Genomic DNA, 19,675 nt, shown 5'->3' with positions numbered 1-19,675 from the left:
GTTATATTAAACCTCGGTCCCGTTTTTAAATAAAAGCATTAAAACATATATGCTAATCGTACCTGAACGTGCACCATGGGCGGGGAAGCACGGTGTGACGTCAGCTTCGGGTATGCCTGCCTCTTCTGTCTTCTTGTAGTGACGCCCTCTGGTTCCGTGTCTTCTTCCGTCTTCTTGTTGTCAAATCCTGCGCCTGCGTAGTAGCGCTTCCCTCCGGAGCGCTACTGCGCACTACACTCGCGAACTGACATTAAGTAAAATGATGAGTGAGTCTGCGCAGTAGCGCTCCGGAGGGAAGCGCTACTACGCAGGCACGGGATTTGAAGACAAGAAGACGGAAGAAGACACGGAACCAGAGCCGCTTCCATTCATTTCTATGGGAGCGTGCTATTCGAAACGGCTGTTTCGAATAGTCTTCTCTCATCTCTAGTAGTAATCCATGTACTTATTCGGATACAGACTGTAAATGTTCCTAATAGAGATGAGCGAGTACTGTTCGGATCAGCCGATCCGAACAGCACGCTCCATAGAAATGAATGGTTGCACTTGGTACTTCCGCTTTGACAGCGGCCTGCCGCTTAACCCCCCGCGTGCCGGCTACGTCCATTCATTTCTATGCGAGCGTGCTGTTAGGATCGGTTGATCCGAACAGTACTTGCTCATCTCTAGTTCCTAAGTCACCGGCTACACATGAACAAAAGCAATGCCACCCACATCCCCACCATGTGCTGAGCCCTCCATGAACACCTTTCACAGTTATAAATATGATCTAGATGTAATAGATTCTTCTACAGACTGTGAAAACCATCTAGATAAGGCTCCATGTAATCTACACAATCTTATACTGTCCACCATTTTAGGTAATAGATGCAAGATGACATAGCTACATGAGGTAAGGGCAGACATTTTATAAGCAGCAGCATCAGCAGGGCAGCATGTATAAAGTGACTGAAGGCAGCCATATATCCTCACACGACTCAGTATACAGCCCTGATATGGAGGTCACATATAGATCAATAGACGCCATATATAGGAAGGGTTAATAATAACCCCAGCACTTATCTTTTCCGGATACAAACCCCTTCCTCTTGAGGGGGGAGTCCTTGGAGCTACAAAGGTCTGGCCGCCAATCTGTTCCACCACACCATATTACCCCCAGCCACAAGTACATGCTCAGGGGCGCCATAACACCCAAAATGGCAGATTACTACATGTAATAAGTCAGCAGGAGCCCAAAGACCAGCCAGACCGAAACAGCAGCTAATCCTACGGGAAACTAACACCATGTTTCCACACCTCTGAAAATTTAAACCAACTCCAAGGACCCCCCACCCCACCAATTAAAAATAACCTGTATACGGTATGGGTATACACAGTATGGCCAGTATACAGCCATAAGAAATGACAAAGAAGTTATTAGCTTGTACCTATCCCAGCAGTATCAGTATTAGCACAGAGCTGGAGGTATATACAGGGATATCAGTGCGGCCTCCATTACCATCACCACACTGTATATCTGATATCAGGCTGTCCCTCTCACCACAGGGTCTCCATTACATGTCACCTCCACCATAGAGACCCGCAGTCTCCAGGACTCATGGACAGTCTGTATTATACAGCAGTCATCTATGATATGTCAGCCATGTGTGAGGTAAATACATGAGGGGACTATGTGTATATATATATATATATATCCTGAGGTAATACTGCAGTATATAGGATATATCAGCCATGTGTGAGGTAAATACATGAGGGGACTATGTGTATATATCCTGAGGCAATACTGCAGTATATAGGATATATCAGCCATGTGTGAGGTAAATACATGAGAGGACTATGTGTATATATCCTGAGGTAACACTGCAGTATATAGGATATATCAGCCATGTGTGAGGTAAATACATGAGGGGACTATGTGTATATATCCTGAGGCAATACTGCAGTATATAGGATATATCAGCCATGTGTGAGGTAAATACATGAGAGGACTATGTGTATATATCCTGAGGTAACACTGCAGTATATAGGATATATCAGCCATGTGTGAGGTAAATACATGAGGGGACTATGTGTATATATCCTGAGGTAATACTGCAGTATATAGGATATATCAGCCATGTCATGTGTGTGAGGTAAATACATGAGGGGACTATGTGTATATATCCTGAGGTAACACTGCAGTATATAGGATATATCAGCCATGTGTGAGGTAAATACATGAGGGGACTATGTGTATATATCCTGAGGTAATACTGCAGTATATAGGATATATCAGCCATGTCATGTGTGTGAGGTAAATACATGAGGGGACTATGTGTATATATCCTGAGGTAATACTGCAGTATATAGGATATATCAGCCATGGGTGCAGTGTGTGTGGTAAATACATGAGGGGACTCTGTGACTGTATATATCCTGAGGTAAGGTAATACTGCAGTATATAGGATATATCAGCCATGTCATGTATGTGAGGTAAATACATGAGGCGACTATGTGACTGTATATATCCTGAGGTAACACTGCAGTATATATCAGCCATGTGTGAGGTAAATACATGAGGGGACTACGTGTATATATCCTGAGGTAACACTGCAGTATATAGGATATATCAGCCATGTGTGAGGTAAATACATGAGGGGACTATGTGTATATATCCTGAGGTAATACTGCAGTATATAGGATATATCAGCCATGTGTGAGGTAAATACATGAGGGGACTATGTGTATATATCCTGAGGTAATACTGCAGTATATAGGATATATCAGCCATGTGTGCAGTGTGTGTGGTAAATACATGAGGGGACTCTGTGACTGTATATATCCTGAGGTAAGGTAATACTGCAGTATATAGGATATATCAGCCATGTCATGTATGTGAGGTAAATACATGAGGGGACTATGTGACTGTATATATCCTGAGGTAACACTGCAGTATATATCAGCCATGTGTGAGGTAAATACATGAGGGGACTACGTGTATATATCCTGAGGTAACACTGCAGTATATAGGATATATCAGCCATGTGTGAGGTAAATACATGAGGGGACTATGTGTATATATCCTGAGGTAATACTGCAGTATATAGGATATATCAGCCATATCTGCAGTGTGTGTGAAGTAAATACATGATGGGACTATGTATATGGGACTATGTATATATATATATATATATATATATATATATATATATATATATATATATATGAGGTAATACTGCAGTATATATCAAAGAATTACCGAACGCACACGTGAACCAGGCCTAAATCTGAGAAGTCCTAAACCAGTGTTCTGTCCCCACATGAGGCGAATGAAGATGTGGCAGGTATATAGGGGCTGGGAGAGGTCCTACCTTCGTTTCCTCAATGCAGGGCAGACAGGACCATGTTGCTCAGCGTCCAGAGAGATGATGCACATCAGGAATGGTGAAGTTTAGGCTTGTTTATTTGGAAGACTGGACATACAGCATATGATGGTAATGCAGCACTTCTCCAGGAATACAGGTGTAACAAGCAGGATGGTACAGCAAGTGTGAGCAACTACTTAGAAGTGTAGTTTGTGATAAGTGTGTGGTGTGGTCGAAAACTGATGCCTTCTGCTGCTCAGTCCAAGTGTGCTCTCCCAGAGAAAATGGAGATTAGTGATAAGTGATAAGTGAAAACAGGAAACAGTCACCCTTGAACCAGGAAGCAAAGGCATGTACAGAATTAATTACCTACAGGCTGTCATACGAAAAAAGGACAGCAGGTGGCAGCATAGATTAGAAAGGATACAATCTATGTATGAACGGTATGACTACATCTAGATGAAACAGCACACTCCCCGTCTGAAATTCCGTAAGGGATTTCACTATATATATTTTTTAAAGTCCAATAACCTAGAAAACAAACACAAATATGCATACAATACAATAATAACTTCAAACGAGGTAAATGACAGGCAGTTCCTGAGATAATCCAAAGATACCCATCTTCGGATCGGAGAAGCCGCACTAGGCCAAACTATCTCCGACCCAGTTGTAATCCAATGAACGAAGTATTAGGGTAGTGTTCTGTTCATGGTTCATCCTACCGGAATGTCCTCAACTGGTAGTATCAGTACAAGCTCGTGGATTGGCCTCTGAAATGTCTTAGGCTCACCTTTCCTAAGGACCTTCATCTCCACCTTCCGGACCTTACCGTCTTGACTTGAGAAAGTCTTTGTAACGATTCCCATAGGCCAGTCGATTCTTTGAGCTTGTGGTATAGGCATTTCCACTCAGTATTGAATACGCTCTGCTGGACGCAACATATTATAAGGGACTCACAGTGAGAAATGTCCTCGGCAGAGAGTGGTTTATGGCAAACGTGCCAACCGTGACAGTCTTTGTCTCCATGTGAGTTGTTATAAGATCTCGCAATGTGGACTAACCTTGCTATAGACTTGACAAGTTTCATCCAATTGGAGAAGCGTTCAAAGCGCTGGCAACCGAGGCTGGAAGTTGTTTTAGCACTAACCTTGGAGCGGACTTCTGGGTCACCATCCGGGTCCTGAATGCTAAAGACTTCCTGGACATATTCACTTCCCTTCTGTTCCAACAGAAACTTAGGACCTGAAAGCCAAGAAGAGTTAGCCAAGGAACTTATAGACATACGTCTAGTGGCATGGTCAGCTGGATTAAGTTCGGATGGGATATAGTGCCATTGTTCAGGCTTGGAAGATCTCCTTATTCTCTCGATGTGGTTACTGACGTACACATAGAAGCGCCTTGTTTGGTTGTAGATGTAACCTAAGACAATCTTACTGTCACTGTAGTATTGTACATTGTCTATGTTGACGTCCAGCTCATTCTGTATAAAGTCTGCGAGTTCTACTGCAAGCACGGTCCCACAGAGCTCAAGCCTGGGAATAGTGTGTTCAGGCTTGGGAGCTAACTTAGCTTTGTCGAAAACGAACCCAATGTGATCTTGATTGTCGGGTCCCGTCATCTTCAGATAGGCAACTGCTGCAATGGCCTCCATGGATGCATTCGAGAGCACATGGAGTTCCCTTCTAGTGCTAGCAGTGAGTGAGGTTCTGGCGTAACATCTTGGTATATGGATTTCATCCAAGGCACACAAAGATTGCTTCCAGATTTCCCATTTTGATTCCTTATCAGGGGGAAGTGGGGCATCCCAGTCTTTGACTGTTTCGGAAAGTTGTCGCAGAAGAGATTTACCTTGTATGGTTATTGGTGCTACGAATCCCAGCGGGTCGTCTAAGCTATTCACCACTGACAGGACACCACGTTTAGTGAATGGTTTATCTGCGCAGTTTATTTGGAAACTGAAGGTGTCGGCTGACAAGTTCCACCTCAAGCCTAGGCTTCTCTGCACCGGCGGACAATCTGATCCCAGGTCTATGTCCTTGAATACTGGAGCGTAGTCACTCGACTCAAAGGCTCTCATGACAGCCGGGCTGTTTGAAGCAATTTTGTGCAGTCTAAGATTAGCTCGGTACAGCATACCTTGGGTCCTCTTGAGTAGGTCGATCGCCGCTTCTTCTGTGGGTAGAGGTTTTAGTCCATCATCTACATAGAAGTCTTTTTCTACAAAGTCTCTGGCATCTATTCCATATTCGGACTCTCCTTCTTGTGCGGTTCTCCGCAGACCATAGGTTGCCACTGCGGGGGAAGGGCTGTTTCCGAATACATGCACCCTCATGCGATACTCCACCATCTCTTTGCTGGGGTCATTGTCCTTGTACCACAGGAACCTGAGGAAATTCCTATGGTCCTCTCTGACTATGAAACAGTGAAACATCTGTTCAATGTCAGCGGTGATGGCAATGGGCTCTTTCCGGAACCTCATCAACACTCCTACTAGGTTATTTGTTAGATTAGGACCTGTGAGGAGGACATCATTGAGAGATACACCTTGATGTTTGGCACTTGAATCAAAGACAACTCTAATTTGCTTAGGTTTCCGTGGGTGATACACTCCGAATGAGGGTAGGTACCAGCACTCTTCATTTTCCTTTAAGAGAGGCGCTGGCTCCGCATGGTTATTCCGGAATATTTTGCTAATAAAGGTGATAATGTGTTCTTTCATCTCTGGTTTGTTACTAAGTGTACGCTGGAGGGAGTTGAATCTGGACAAGGCTTGTTCACGATTGTTCGGGAGTCTTACCCTGGTGGCTCGGAAGGGTAAGGGAAAAACCCAGTGATTAGTCTTGTCCTTAAGGAACTCATTGTCCATTATCCTGACAAATTCCTTGTCTTCCATTGATGGGGCTACCTTGTTGTCATCCTTAGTTGTATGAAACACCGATTTTCCCAAGTCGTCTGCATAGGGAGAAGGAATGGCATCGGGTAGTTGTACGGGATCTGGGGGCTTCTCTTTCACATCATAGTGACGAGGGCATGGTTTGCAAAAAGTAGTTCGTCCGTCCCGGCGTACATAGGTCTTAAAGGAATCAACACTTGTTCGGTCCAAGCACACATTTCCTATGATTATCCACCCTAAGTCGAGTCTCTGTGCATAGAGGGCGTAGTCAGGACCATTGCACTGTTGGCGGACCTTATGTATCCTTAAGTTGTCTCTGCCAAGCAGAAGTAGGATTTCAGCGTCTGTAACCATAGGTGGGATAACGTTGACTAGGTGCCTTAGGTGTGGTTGATGGAACGCAGCTTCTGGGGTGGGAATCTCATCCCTTTGGTTTGGTATTTGATCGCATTCAATTAGCGTAGGTAGGGGTATTTCTACGCCTCCATTGATGGGAGAAGCGATGAAACCTTGTGCCCTCCTGCCACTAGTTTCTATGCGGCCTGAGCAAGTGTTCAGAGTGTAGGGCATCACTGGTCCTTTGATTCCAAAGGCTTCAAAGAACTTGGGTCCAGCTAGGGATCGATTGCTCTGATCGTCAATGATGGCATACATTTTTACTGCGTTCTCTGGTTGCCCTTCTGCATAAACTCTGATTAGGCATATCCTAGCACAACATTTATCACTTTGGCTCTCCCCACATACTTCTGAGCATGAGCAGGAGACCGCTGTGGTAGACTTGGTGTTAGCCTGTGGCTCCCCGCCATGGCTTGTAGCCGGACTAGAGGTAACTGCGACTGCTGGATCGCTGGTGGCTGAGGTTGGATGCAAAGATGATGGGTGTTTGTCACTATGACACTCTTCACACTTAATGGCAGATTTGCAGTCCTTAGCCATGTGTTCTAAAGAGGCGCAGCACTTGAAACACACCCCAAGTTCACTGAGTATTTTCTTGCGCTCCAGCATAGTTTTGGACCTGAAGCCTCTACATTTATTCAACGAGTGTGGTTTTTTGTGAGTGGGACACTCACGATTGAAAGATTTATCTCTTGAGGAAACAGTGTGCTGTTTATCAGTGGGTACCGCAGGTAGTGGCAGGTTAGTCTTTCTGACACTTACACTGCTCTTCAAGTCCTTGCGTTTATGTGTGACACTTTCATACCTTGGTGAGGATGTTGCTGGGGCTGTTAGACTCCAGGAAGTCTAGGCTAGGGTCATTCCTCATTTGGGCCTGCTCGTCGATGAACTTGCAGAATTGAATGAATGGAGGAAAGGTGACATCATGTGACCGTTTGTACCTGGAGACGCATACCACCCACTTCTCTTGCAGACTATGTGGCAGCTTTGAGACGATTGGGTTCACCCCATGGGCGGTGTCTAGGTAGCACAATCCAGACAGAAGAGGATCCTTTTTTGCAAGTTCCAGCTCCATAAGCAGATCACTCAAGTCCAGAAGCTTGTGGGCTTCCTTAAGGTTGATCCTTGGAACATTTTGCAGTCTCTTGAATAGGGACCTTTCTATGGCTTCAGCGCTGCCATAGGTTCTTTCAAATCTTAGCCAGGCAGCAGCGAGACCTGATTCCGCTTGCCCCAAATAGACGGTCCGAAGACTTTTGATACGGTTTGAGGAGTCAGGACCCAATCATTTAACCATAAGGTCGAGCTCCTGTTCCGCAGATAGGTTGAGGTCAGCAATGGCGGCCTTGAAGGTAGCCTTCCAGGCTCTATAGTTCTCTGCACAATCATCAAACTTTGAGAGGCTAGTACTGATCAGCTCTCTGCTCACCATAAACCTGGCAAATTCAGACATGTCTGATCCTTCACTCCTTGTTGCCGTGTTAGCTTGTGGTGCTCCTTGGGCGTATAAGCTGTGTGGCGTGAAAGGGTGAATCGCTCCTGGGTAGAATGATGTCGCTGCAGGGTTGATCTGTGGTTTAACCTCTGGAGATTTCGATGACTGCGGCTTGAACTGTGTAGATGGGCTGGAATGCGTCTTGTGGTCGTCTTGTGATGATTGCTGCTCCTGAGGGGACACATTATAGCATTGGTCTTGGGTCTCTGCAGATGCTGTGGGTAACACTGGCACCGTAGGTTGGGCTGACTTGGATGTTTCCACATTGTCGGGTAGGAACTGCTACTGGTACGAACAGCTGGATCATCTTCTTCCAGTGGTGGTAGGCAAATTGGGTCGAGGTTTTGCTTCAAAGCTTGCTCGAGTATTGTTACTTCAGCTAATGCGATTTTTTCCTCCATTTCTGTTTGAAGGATCTTTGCTTTGGCTTCTGCCTCTGCCTCTGCTTTCTTGACTTCTGCCTCTGCCTCTGCTTTCTTGTCTTCTGCCTCTGCTTTTGCTTTCTTTTCTGCGTAGGAACGTTTTAGTTTGGATCGCTCTGTGTTTAAACGGGCCTCTAGAATTCTGTCGCTGAGGGCAGAAGTTCTTGAGCAGGATGATCTGTAGGATCGAGAAGAGTGCTTGGATGAGCCTGACCTGTTAGATCTAGCTTCTTGCAGATAAGTGATACGGAGCTCTGCTTTATCTTTGGTGTCTTGCACCTGGCTCTGACCTCTCAGACTGATTCTGGCTCTGACCTCTCATACTGATTCTGGCTCTGAATTCTCAGACTGATTCTGGCTCTAACCTATCAGACTGATTCTGGCTCTGACCTCTCAGACTGATTCTGGCTCTGACCTCTCATACTGATTCTGGCTCTGACCTCTCAGACTGATTCTGGCTCTGACCTCTCATACTGATTCTGGCTCTGAATTCTCAGACTGATTCTGGCTCTGATCTCTCATACTGATTCCGGCTCTGACCTCTCATACTGATTCCGGCTCTGACCTCTCATACTGATTCCGGCTCTGACCTCTCAGATTGATTCTGGCTCTGACCTGTCAGACTGATTCCGACTCTGACGTCTCATACTGATTCTGACTCTGACGTCTCATACTGATTCTGACTCTGACGTCTCATACTGCTTCTTGCTCTGACCTCTCAAGCTGATTCTGGCTCTGACCTCTCAGACTGCTTCTGGCTCTGACATCTCATACTTCTTCTGGCTTTGACCTCTCAGACTGATTCTGGCTCTGACCTCTCAGACTGATTCTGGCTCTGACCTCTCAGACTGATTCTGGCTCTGAACTCTCATACTGATTCTGGCTCTGACCTCTCAGACTGATTCTGGCTCTAACCTTTCATACTGCTTCTGGCTCTGACCTCTCATACCGAATCTGGTTCTGACCTCTCATACCGATTCTGGCTCTAACCTCTCATACCGATTCTGGCTCTGACCTCTCAGACTGATTCTTGCTCTGACCTCTCATACCGATTCTGGCTCTGAATTCTCAGACTGATTCTGGCTCTGACCTCTCAGACTGATTCTGGCTCTGGCCTCTGAGACTGATTCTGGCTCTGACCTATCATACTGATTCTGGCTCTGAATTCTCAGACTGATTCTGGCTCTGACCTCTCAGACTGATTCCGGCTCTGACCTCTCATACTGATTCTGGTACTGATCTCTCATACTGATTCTTGCTCTGTCCTCTCATACTGATTCCGGCTCTGACCTTTCAAACTGCGTCTGGTTCTGTCCTCTCATACTGATTCTGGCTCTGACCTCTCAGACTGATTCTGGCTCTGACCTCTCATACTGATTCTGGCTCTGACCTCTCAGTCTGATTCCGGCTCTGACCTCTCAGTCTGATTCCGGGCTTTGACCTCTCATACTGATTCTGGCTCTGACCTCTCAGACTGATTCTGGCTCTGACCTCTCAGTCTGATTCTGGCTCTGACCTCTCAGACTGATTCTGGCTCTGACATCTCATACTAATTCTGGCTCTGACCTCTCAGACTGATTCTGGCTCTGACCTCTCATACCGATTCTGGCTCTGACCTCTCAGTCTGATTCTGGCTCTGACCTTTCAGACTGATTCCGGCTCTGACCTCTCATACTGATTCCAGCTCTTACCTCTCATACTGATTCCGGCTCTGACCTCTCATACTGATTCTGGCTCTGACCTCTCATACCGATTCTGGCTCTGACCTCTAAGACTGATTCTGGCTCTGACCTCTCATACTAATTCTGGCTCTGACCTCTCAGTCTGATTCTGGTTCTGAATTCTCAGACTGATTCTGGCTCTGACCTCTCAGACTGATTCTGGCTCTGACCTCTAAGACTGATTCTGGCTCTGACCTCTCATACTGATTCTGGCTCTGAATTCTCAAACTGATTCTGGCTCGGACCTCTCAGACTGATTCCGGCTCTGACCTCTCATACTGATTCTGGCTCTGAATTCTCTGACTGATTCTGGCTCTGATCTCTCATACTGATTCTGGCTCTGACCTTTCATACTGATTCTGGCTCTGACCTCTCAGTCTGATTCTGGCTCTGACCTTTCATACTGATTCTGACTCTGACCTCTCAGACTGATTCTGGCTCTGACCTCTCAGACTGATTCTGGCTCTGACATCTCATACTAATTCTGGCTCTGACCTCTCAGACTGATTCTGGCTCTGACCTCTCATACCGATTCTGGCTCTGACCTCTCATACTGATTCTGGCTCTGACCTCTCAGTCTGATTCTGGCTCTGACCTTTCAGACTGATTCCGGCTCTGACCTCTCATACTGATTCCAGCTCTTACCTCTCATACTGATTCTGGCTCTGACCTCTCATACTGATTCTGGCTCTGACCTCTCATACCGATTCTGGCTCTGACCTCTCAGACTGATTCTGGCTCTGACCTCTCATACTAATTCTGGCTCTGACCTCTCAGTCTGATTCTGGTTCTGAATTCTCAGACTGATTCTGGCTCTGACCTCTCAGACTGATTCTGGCTCTGACCTCTAAGACTGATTCTGGCTCTGACCTCTCATACTGATTCTGGCTCTGAATTCTCAAACTGATTCTGGCTCGGACCTCTCAGACTGATTCCGGCTCTGACCTCTCATACTGATTCTGGCTCTGAATTCTCAGACTGATTCTGGCTCTGATCTCTCATACTGATTCTGGCTCTGACCTTTCATACTGATTCTGGCTCTGACCTCTCAGTCTGATTCTGGCTCTGACCTTTCATACTGATTCTGACTCTGACCTCTCAGACTGATTCTGGCTCTGATCTCTCAGACTGATTCTGGCTCTGACCTCTCAGACTGATTTTGTCTCTGACCTCTCATACTAATTCTGGCTCTGACCTCTCAGACTGATTCTGGCTCTGACCTCAGTCTGATTCTGGCTCTGACCTCTCATACTGATTCTGGCTCTGACCTCTCAGACTGATTCTGGCTCTGACCTCTCATACTAATTCTGGCTCTGACCTCTCAGACTGATTCTGGCTCTGACATCTCATACTGCTTCTGGCTCTGACCACTTATACTGCTTCTGGCACTGACCTCTCATACCGATTCTGGCTCTGACCTCTAATACTGATTCTGGCTCTGACCTCTCATACTATTTCTGGCTCTGACCTCTCAGTCTGATTCTGGCTCTGACATTTTAGACTGATTCCGGCTCTGACCTCTCATACTGATTCAAGCTCTGACCTCTCATACTGATTCTGGCTCTGACCTCTCATACTGATTCTGGCTCTGACCTCTCATACTGATTCTGGCTCTGACCTCTCAGACTGATTCTGGCTCTGACCTCTCATACTAATTCTGGCTCTGACCTCTAAGTCTGATTCTGGTTCTGAATTCTCAGACTGATTCTGGCTCTGACCTCTCAGACTGATTCTGACTCCGACCTCTAAGACTGATTCTGGCTCTGACCTCTCATACTGATTCTGGCTCTTAATTCTCAGACTGATTCTGGCTCTGACCTTTCATACTGATTCTGGCTCTGAATTCTCAGACTGATTCTGGCTCTGATGTCTCATACTGATTCTGGCTCTGACCTCTCATACTGATTCTGGCTCTGAATTCTCAGACTGATTCTGGCTCTGATGTCTCATACTGATTCTGGCTCTGACCTCTCATACTGATTCTGGCTCTTAATTCTCAGACTGATTCTGGCTCTGACCTCTCAGACTGATTCCGGCTCTGATCTTTCATACTGATTTTGGCTCTGAATTCTCAGACTGATTCTGGCTCTGATGTCTCATACTGATTCTGGCTCTCACCTTTCATACTGATTCTGGCTCTGACCTCTCAGTCTGATTCTGGCTCTGACCTTTCATACTGATTCTGACTCTGACCTCTCAGACTGATTCTGTCTCTGACCTCTCATACTAATTCTGGCTCTGACCTCTAAGACTGATTCTGGCTCTGACCTCTCATACTATTTCTGGCTCTGACTTCTCAGTCTGATTCTGGCTCTGAGCTTTCAGACTGATTCTGGCTCTGACCTCTCATACTGATTCCAGCTCTGACCTCTCATACTGATTCTGGCTCTGACCTCTCATACTGATTCCGGCTCTGACCTCTTAGACTAATTCTGGCTCTGACCTCTCAGTCTGATTCTGGCTCTGACCTCTCATACTGATTCTGGCTCTGACCTCTCATACTGATTCTGGCTCTGACCTCTCAGACTGATTCTGGCTCTGACCTCTCATACTAATTCTGGCTCTGACCTCTAAGACTGATTCTGGCTCTTAATTCTCAGACTGATTCTGGCTCTGACCTCTCAGACTGATTCCGGCTCTGATCTTTCATACTGATTCTGGCTCTGAATTCTCAGACTGATTCTGGCTCTGATGTCTCATACTGATTCTGGCTCTGACCTCTCATACTGATTTTGGCTCTGAATTCTCAGACTGATTCTGGCTCTCACCTTTCATACTAATTCTGGCTCTGACCTCTCAGTCTGATTCTGGCTCTGACCTTTCATACTGATTCTGACTCTGACCTCTCAGACTGATTCTGTCTCTGACCTCTCATACTAATTCTGGCTCTGACCTCTCAGACTGATTCTGGCTCTGACATCTCATACCGCTTCTGGCTCTGACCTCTCATACCGATTCTGGCTCTGACCTCTCATACTGATTCTGGCTCTGACCTCTAAGACTGATTCTGGCTCTGACCCCTCATACTATTTCTGGCTCTGACCTCTCAGTCTGATTCTGGCTCTGAGCTTTCAGACTGATTCTGGCTCTGACCTCTCATACTGATTCCAGCTCTGACCTCTCATACTGATTCTGGCTCTGACCTCTCATACTGATTCCGGCTCTGACCTCTTAGACTAATTCTGGCTCTGACCTCTCAGTCTGATTCTGGCTCTGACCTCTCATACTGATTCTGGCTCTGACCTCTCATACTAATTCTGGCTCTTACCACTCAGTCTGATTCTGGCTCTGACCTTTCATACTGATTCTGGCTCTGACCGCTCAGACTGATTCTGGCTCTGACCTCTAAGACTGATTCTGGCTCTGACCTCTCAGTCTGATTCTGGCTCTTAATTCTCAGACTGATTCTGGCTCTGACCTTTCATACTGATTCTGGATCTGAATTCTCAGACTGATTCTGGCTCTGATGTCTCATACTGATTCTGGCTCTGACCTCTCAGACTGATTCTGGCTCTGAATTCTCAGACTGATTCTGGCTCTGATGTCTCATACTGATTCTGGCTCTGACCTCTCATACTGATTCTGGCTCTTAATTCTCAGACTGATTCTGGCTCTGACCTCTCAGACTGATTCCGGCTCTGATCTTTCATACTGATTTTGGCTCTGAATTCTCAGACTGATTCTGGCTCTGATGTCTCATACTGATTCTGGCTCTCACCTTTCATACTGATTCTGGCTCTGACCTCTCAGTCTGATTCTGGCTCTGACCTTTCATACTGATTCTGACTCTGACCTCTCAGACTGATTCTGTCTCTGACCTCTCATACTAATTCTGGCTCTGACCTCTAAGACTGATTCTGGCTCTGACCTCTCATACTATTTCTGGCTCTGACTTCTCAGTCTGATTCTGGCTCTGAGCTTTCAGACTGATTCTGGCTCTGACCTCTCATACTGATTCCAGCTCTGACCTCTCATACTGATTCTGGCTCTGACCTCTCATACTGATTCCGGCTCTGACCTCTTAGACTAATTCTGGCTCTGACCTCTCAGTCTGATTCTGGCTCTGACCTCTCATACTGATTCTGGCTCTGACCTCTCATACTGATTCTGGCTCTGACCTCTCATACTGATTCTGGCTCTGACCTCTCAGACTGATTCTGGCTCTGACCTCTCATACTAATTCTGGCTCTGACCTCTAAGTCTGATTCTGGTTCTGAATTCTCAGACTGATTCTGGCTCTGACCTCTCAGACTGATTCTGACTCCGACCTCTAAGACTGATTCTGGCTCTTAATTCTCAGACTGATTCTGGCTCTGACCTCTCAGACTGATTCCGGCTCTGATCTTTCATACTGATTCTGGCTCTGAATTCTCAGACTGATTCTGGCTCTGATGTCTCATACTGATTCTGGCTCTGACCTCTCATACTGATTCTGGCTCTTAATTCTCAGACTGATTCTGGCTCTGACCTCTCAGACTGATTCCGGCTCTGATCTTTCATACTGATTTTGGCTCTGAATTCTCAGACTGATTCTGGCTCTCACCTTTCATACTAATTCTGGCTCTGACCTCTCAGTCTGATTCTGGCTCTGACCTTTCATACTGATTCTAAATCTGACCTCTCAGACTGATTCTGTCTCTGACCTCTCATACTAATTCTGGCTCTGACCTCTCAGACTGATTCTGGCTCTGACATCTCATACCGCTTCTGGCTCTGACCTCCCATACCGATTCTGGCTCTGACCTCTCATACTGATTCTGGCTCTGACCTCTAAGACTGATTCTGGCTCTGACCCCTCATACTATTTCTGGCTCTGACCTCTCAGTCTGATTCTGGCTCTGAGCTTTCAGACTGATTCTGGCTCTGACCTCTCATACTGATTCCAGCTCTGACCTCTCATACTGATTCTGGCTCTGACCTCTCATACTGATTCCGGCTCTGACCTCTTAGACTAATTCTGGCTCTGACCTCTCAGTCTGATTCTGGCTCTGACCTCTCATACTGATTCTGGCTCTGACCTCTCATACTAATTCTGGCTCTTACCTCTCAGTCTGATTCTGGCTCTGACCTTTCATACTGATTCTGGCTCTGACCGCTCAGACTGATTCTGGCTCTGACTTCTAAGACTGATTCTGGCTCTGACCTCTCAGTCTGATTCTGGCTCTGACCTCTCAGACTGATTCTGGCTCTGACCTCTCAGACTGATTCTGGCTCTGACCTCTCAGACTGATTCTGGCTCTGACCTCTCAGACTGATTCTGGCTCTGACCTCTCAGACTGATTCTGGCTCTGACCTCATACTAATTCAGGCTCTGACTCTCAAACTGATTCTGGCTCTGACATCTCATACTGCTTCTGGCACTGACCTCTCATACCGATTCTGGCTCTGACCTTTCATACTGATTCTGACTCTGACCTCTCAGACTGATTCTGTCTCTGACCTCTCATACTAATTCTGGCTCTGACCTCTAAGACTGATTCTGGCTCTGACCTCTCATACTATTTCTGGCTCTGACCTCTCAGTCTGATTCTGGCTCTGAGCTTTTAGACTGATTCTGGCTCTGACCTTTCATACTGATTCCAGCTCTGACCTCTCATACTGATTCTGGCTCTGACCTTTTAGACTAATTCTGGCTCTGACCTCTCAGTCTGATTCTGGCTCTGACCTCTCATACTGATTCTGGCTCTGACCTCTCAGACTGATTCTGGCTCTGACCTCTCATACTAATTCTGGCTCTGATCTCTAAGTCTGATTCTTGTTCTGAATTCTCAGACTGATTCTGGCTCTGACCTCTCAGACTGATTCTGACTACGACCTCTAAGACTGATTCTGGCTCTGACCTCTCATACTGATTTTGGCTCTTAATTCTCAGACTGATTCTGGCTCTGACCTCTCAGACTGATTCCGGCTCTGATCTTTCATACTGATTCTGGCTCTGATGTCTCATACTGATTCTGGCTCTGATGTCTCATACTGATTCTGGCTCTGACCTCTCATACTGATTCTGGCTCTTAATTCTCAGACTGATTCTGGCTCTGACCTCTCAGACTGATTCCGGCTCTGATCTTTCATACTGATTTTGGCTCTGAATTCTCAGACTGATTCTGGCTCTGATGTCTCATACTGATTCTGGCTCTCACCTTTCATACTAATTCTGGCTCTGACCTCTCAGTCTGATTCTGGCTCTGACCTTTCATACTGATTCTGACTCTGACCTCTCAGACTGATTCTGTCTCTGACCTCTCATACTAATTCTGGCTCTGACCTCTCAGACTGATTCTGGCTCTGACATCTCATACCGCTTCTGGCTCTGACCTCTCATACCGATTCTGGCTCTGACCTCTAAGACTGATTCTGGCTCTGACCTCTCATTCTGATTCCGGCTCTGACCTCTCATACTGATTCTGGCTCTGACCTCTCATACTGATTCCGACTCTGACCTCTTAGACTAATTCTGGCTCTGACCTCTCAGTCTCATTCTAGCTCTGACCTCTCATACTGATTCTGGCTCTGACCTCTCATACTGATTCTGGCTCTGACCTCTCAGTCTGATTCTGGCTCTGACCTTTCATACTGATTCTGGCTCTGACCGCTCAGACTGATTCTGGCTCTGACCTCTAAGACTGATTCTGGCTCTGACCTCTCAGTCTGATTCTGGCTCTGACCTCTCAGACTGATTCCGGCTCTGACCTCTCAGACTGATTCCGGCTCTGACCTCTCAGACTGATTCCGGCTCTGACCTCTCAGACTGATTCTGGCTCTGACCTCTCAGACTGATTCTGGCTCTGACCTCATACTAATTCTGGCTCTGACCTCTCAAACTGATTCTGGCTCTGACATCTCATACTGCTTCTGGCTCTGACCTCTCATACTGCTTCTGGCACTGACCTCTCATACCGATTCTGGCTCTGACCTCTCATACTGCTTCTGGCTCTGACCTCTCAGACTGATTCTGGATCTGACCTTTCAGACTGATTCCGGCTCTGACCTCTCATACTGATTCCAGCTCTGACCTCACATACTGATTCTGGCTCTGACCTGTCATACTGATTCTGGCTCTGACCTCTCATACCGATTCTGGCTCTGACCTCTCAGACTGATTCTGGCTCTGACCTCTCATACTAATTCTGGCTCTGACCTCTCAGTCTGATTCTGGTTCTGAATTCTCAGACTGATTCTGGCTCTGACCTCTCAGACTGATTCTGGCTCTGACCTCTAAGACTGATTCTGGCTCTGATCTCTCAGAATGATTCTGGCTCTGACCTCTAAGACTGATTCTGGCTCTGACCTCTAAGACTGATTCTGGCTCTGACCTCTCATACTGCTTCTGGCACTGACCTCTCATACCGATTCTGGCTCTGACCTTTCATACTGATTCTGGCTCTGACCTCTCAGACTGATTCTGGCTCTGACCTCTCAGTCTGATTCTGGCTCTGACCTTTTATACTGATTCTGGCTCTGACCTCTCAGACTGATTCTGGCTCTGACCTCTCAGACTGATTCTAGCTCTGACCTCTCAGACTGATTCTGGCTCTGACCTCTCAGACTGATTCTGGCTCTGACCTCTCATACTAATTCTGGCTCTGACCTCTCAGACTGATTCTGGCTCTGACATCTCATACTGCTTCTGGCTCTGACCTCTCATACTGCTTTTGGCTCTGACCTCTCATACCGATTCTGGCTCTGACCTCTCATACCGATTCTGGCTCTGACCTCTCATACCGATTCTGGCTCTGACCTCTCAGACTTATTCTGGCTCTGACCTCTCAATCTTATTCTGGTTCTGAATTCTCAGACTGATTCTGGCTCTGACCTTTCAGACTGATTCTGGCTCTGACCTCTAAGACTGATTCTGGCTCTGACCTCTCATACTGATTCTGGCTCTGAATTTTCAGACTGATTCCGGCTCTGACCTTTCATACTGGTTCTGGCTCTGAATTCTCATACTGATTCTGGCTGTGATCTCTCATACTGATTCTGGCTCTGACCTTTCATACTGATTCTGGCTCTGACCTCTCAGTCTGATTCTGGCTCTGACCTTTCATACTGATTCTGGCTCTGACCTCTCAGACGGATTCTGGCTCTGACCTCTCAGACTGATTCTGGCTCTGACCTCTCATACTAATTTCTGGTTCTGACCTCTCATACTGATTCTGGCTCTGACCTCTCATACTGATTCTGGCTCTGACCTCTCATACTGATTCTGGCTCTGACCTCTCAGACTGATTCTGGCTCTGACCTCTCATACTAATTCTGGCTCTGACCTCTAAGTCTGATTCTGGTTCTGAATTCTCAGACTGATTCTGGCTCTGACCTCTCAGACTGATTCTGACTCCGACCTCTAAGACTGATTCTGGCTCTTAATTCTCAGACTGATTCTGGCTCTGACCTCTCAGACTGATTCCGGCTCTGATCTTTCATACTGATTCTGGCTCTGAATTCTCAGACTGATTCTGGCTCTGATGTCTCATACTGATTCTGGCTCTGACCTCTCATACTGATTCTGGCTCTTAATTCTCAGACTGATTCTGGCTCTGACCTCTCAGACTGATTCCGGCTCTGATCTTTCATACTGATTTTGGCTCTGAATTCTCAGACTGATTCTGGCTCTCACCTTTCATACTAATTCTGGCTCTGACCTCTCAGTCTGATTCTGGCTCTGACCTTTCATACTGATTCTAAATCTGACCTCTCAGACTGATTCTGTCTCTGACCTCTCATACTAATTCTGGCTCTGACCTCTCAGACTGATTCTGGCTCTGACATCTCATACCGCTTCTGGCTCTGACCTCCCATACCGATTCTGGCTCTGACCTCTCATACTGATTCTGGCTCTGACCTCTAAGACTGATTCTGGCTCTGACCCCTCATACTATTTCTGGCTCTGACCTCTCAGTCTGATTCTGGCTCTGAGCTTTCAGACTGATTCTGGCTCTGACCTCTCATACTGATTCCAGCTCTGACCTCTCATACTGATTCTGGCTCTGACCTCTCATACTGATTCCGGCTCTGACCTCTTAGACTAATTCTGGCTCTGACCTCTCAGTCTGATTCTGGCTCTGACCTCTCATACTGATTCTGGCTCTGACCTCTCATACTAATTCTGGCTCTTACCTCTCAGTCTGATTCTGGCTCTGACCTTTCATACTGATTCTGGCTCTGACCGCTCAGACTGATTCTGGCTCTGACTTCTAAGACTGATTCTGGCTCTGACCTCTCAGTCTGATTCTGGCTCTGACCTCTCAGACTGATTCTGGCTCTGACCTCTCAGACTGATTCTGGCTCTGACCTCTCAGACTGATTCTGGCTCTGACCTCTCAGACTGATTCTGGCTCTGACCTCTCAGACTGATTCTGGCTCTGACCTCATACTAATTCAGGCTCTGACTCTCAAACTGATTC

At 46.5% G+C, this 19,675-nt stretch overlaps 1 protein-coding gene across 1 annotated transcript in view; it reads right to left on the bottom strand.

The window, feature by feature from the left end:
* The window catches only part of LOC142219130 (scavenger receptor cysteine-rich domain-containing protein DMBT1-like), a 164,555-nt gene that overhangs the window by 14,799 nt on the left and 130,081 nt on the right, over window positions 1-19,675 (bottom strand). The window contains exon 3 of the mRNA XM_075288096.1: window positions 6,090-6,116. Within this exon, the coding sequence (XP_075144197.1) occupies window positions 6,090-6,116 (27 nt within the window). The remainder of the gene's footprint in view (window positions 1-6,089; window positions 6,117-19,675) is intronic.

Source organism: Leptodactylus fuscus, chromosome 10, assembly GCF_031893055.1.
Source record: "Leptodactylus fuscus isolate aLepFus1 chromosome 10, aLepFus1.hap2, whole genome shotgun sequence".
Classification (NCBI taxonomy): domain Eukaryota; kingdom Metazoa; phylum Chordata; class Amphibia; order Anura; family Leptodactylidae; genus Leptodactylus; species Leptodactylus fuscus.
The sequence above is the reverse complement of the archived record's forward strand: the minus strand, read 5'-3'. Positions and strand labels throughout refer to the sequence as shown.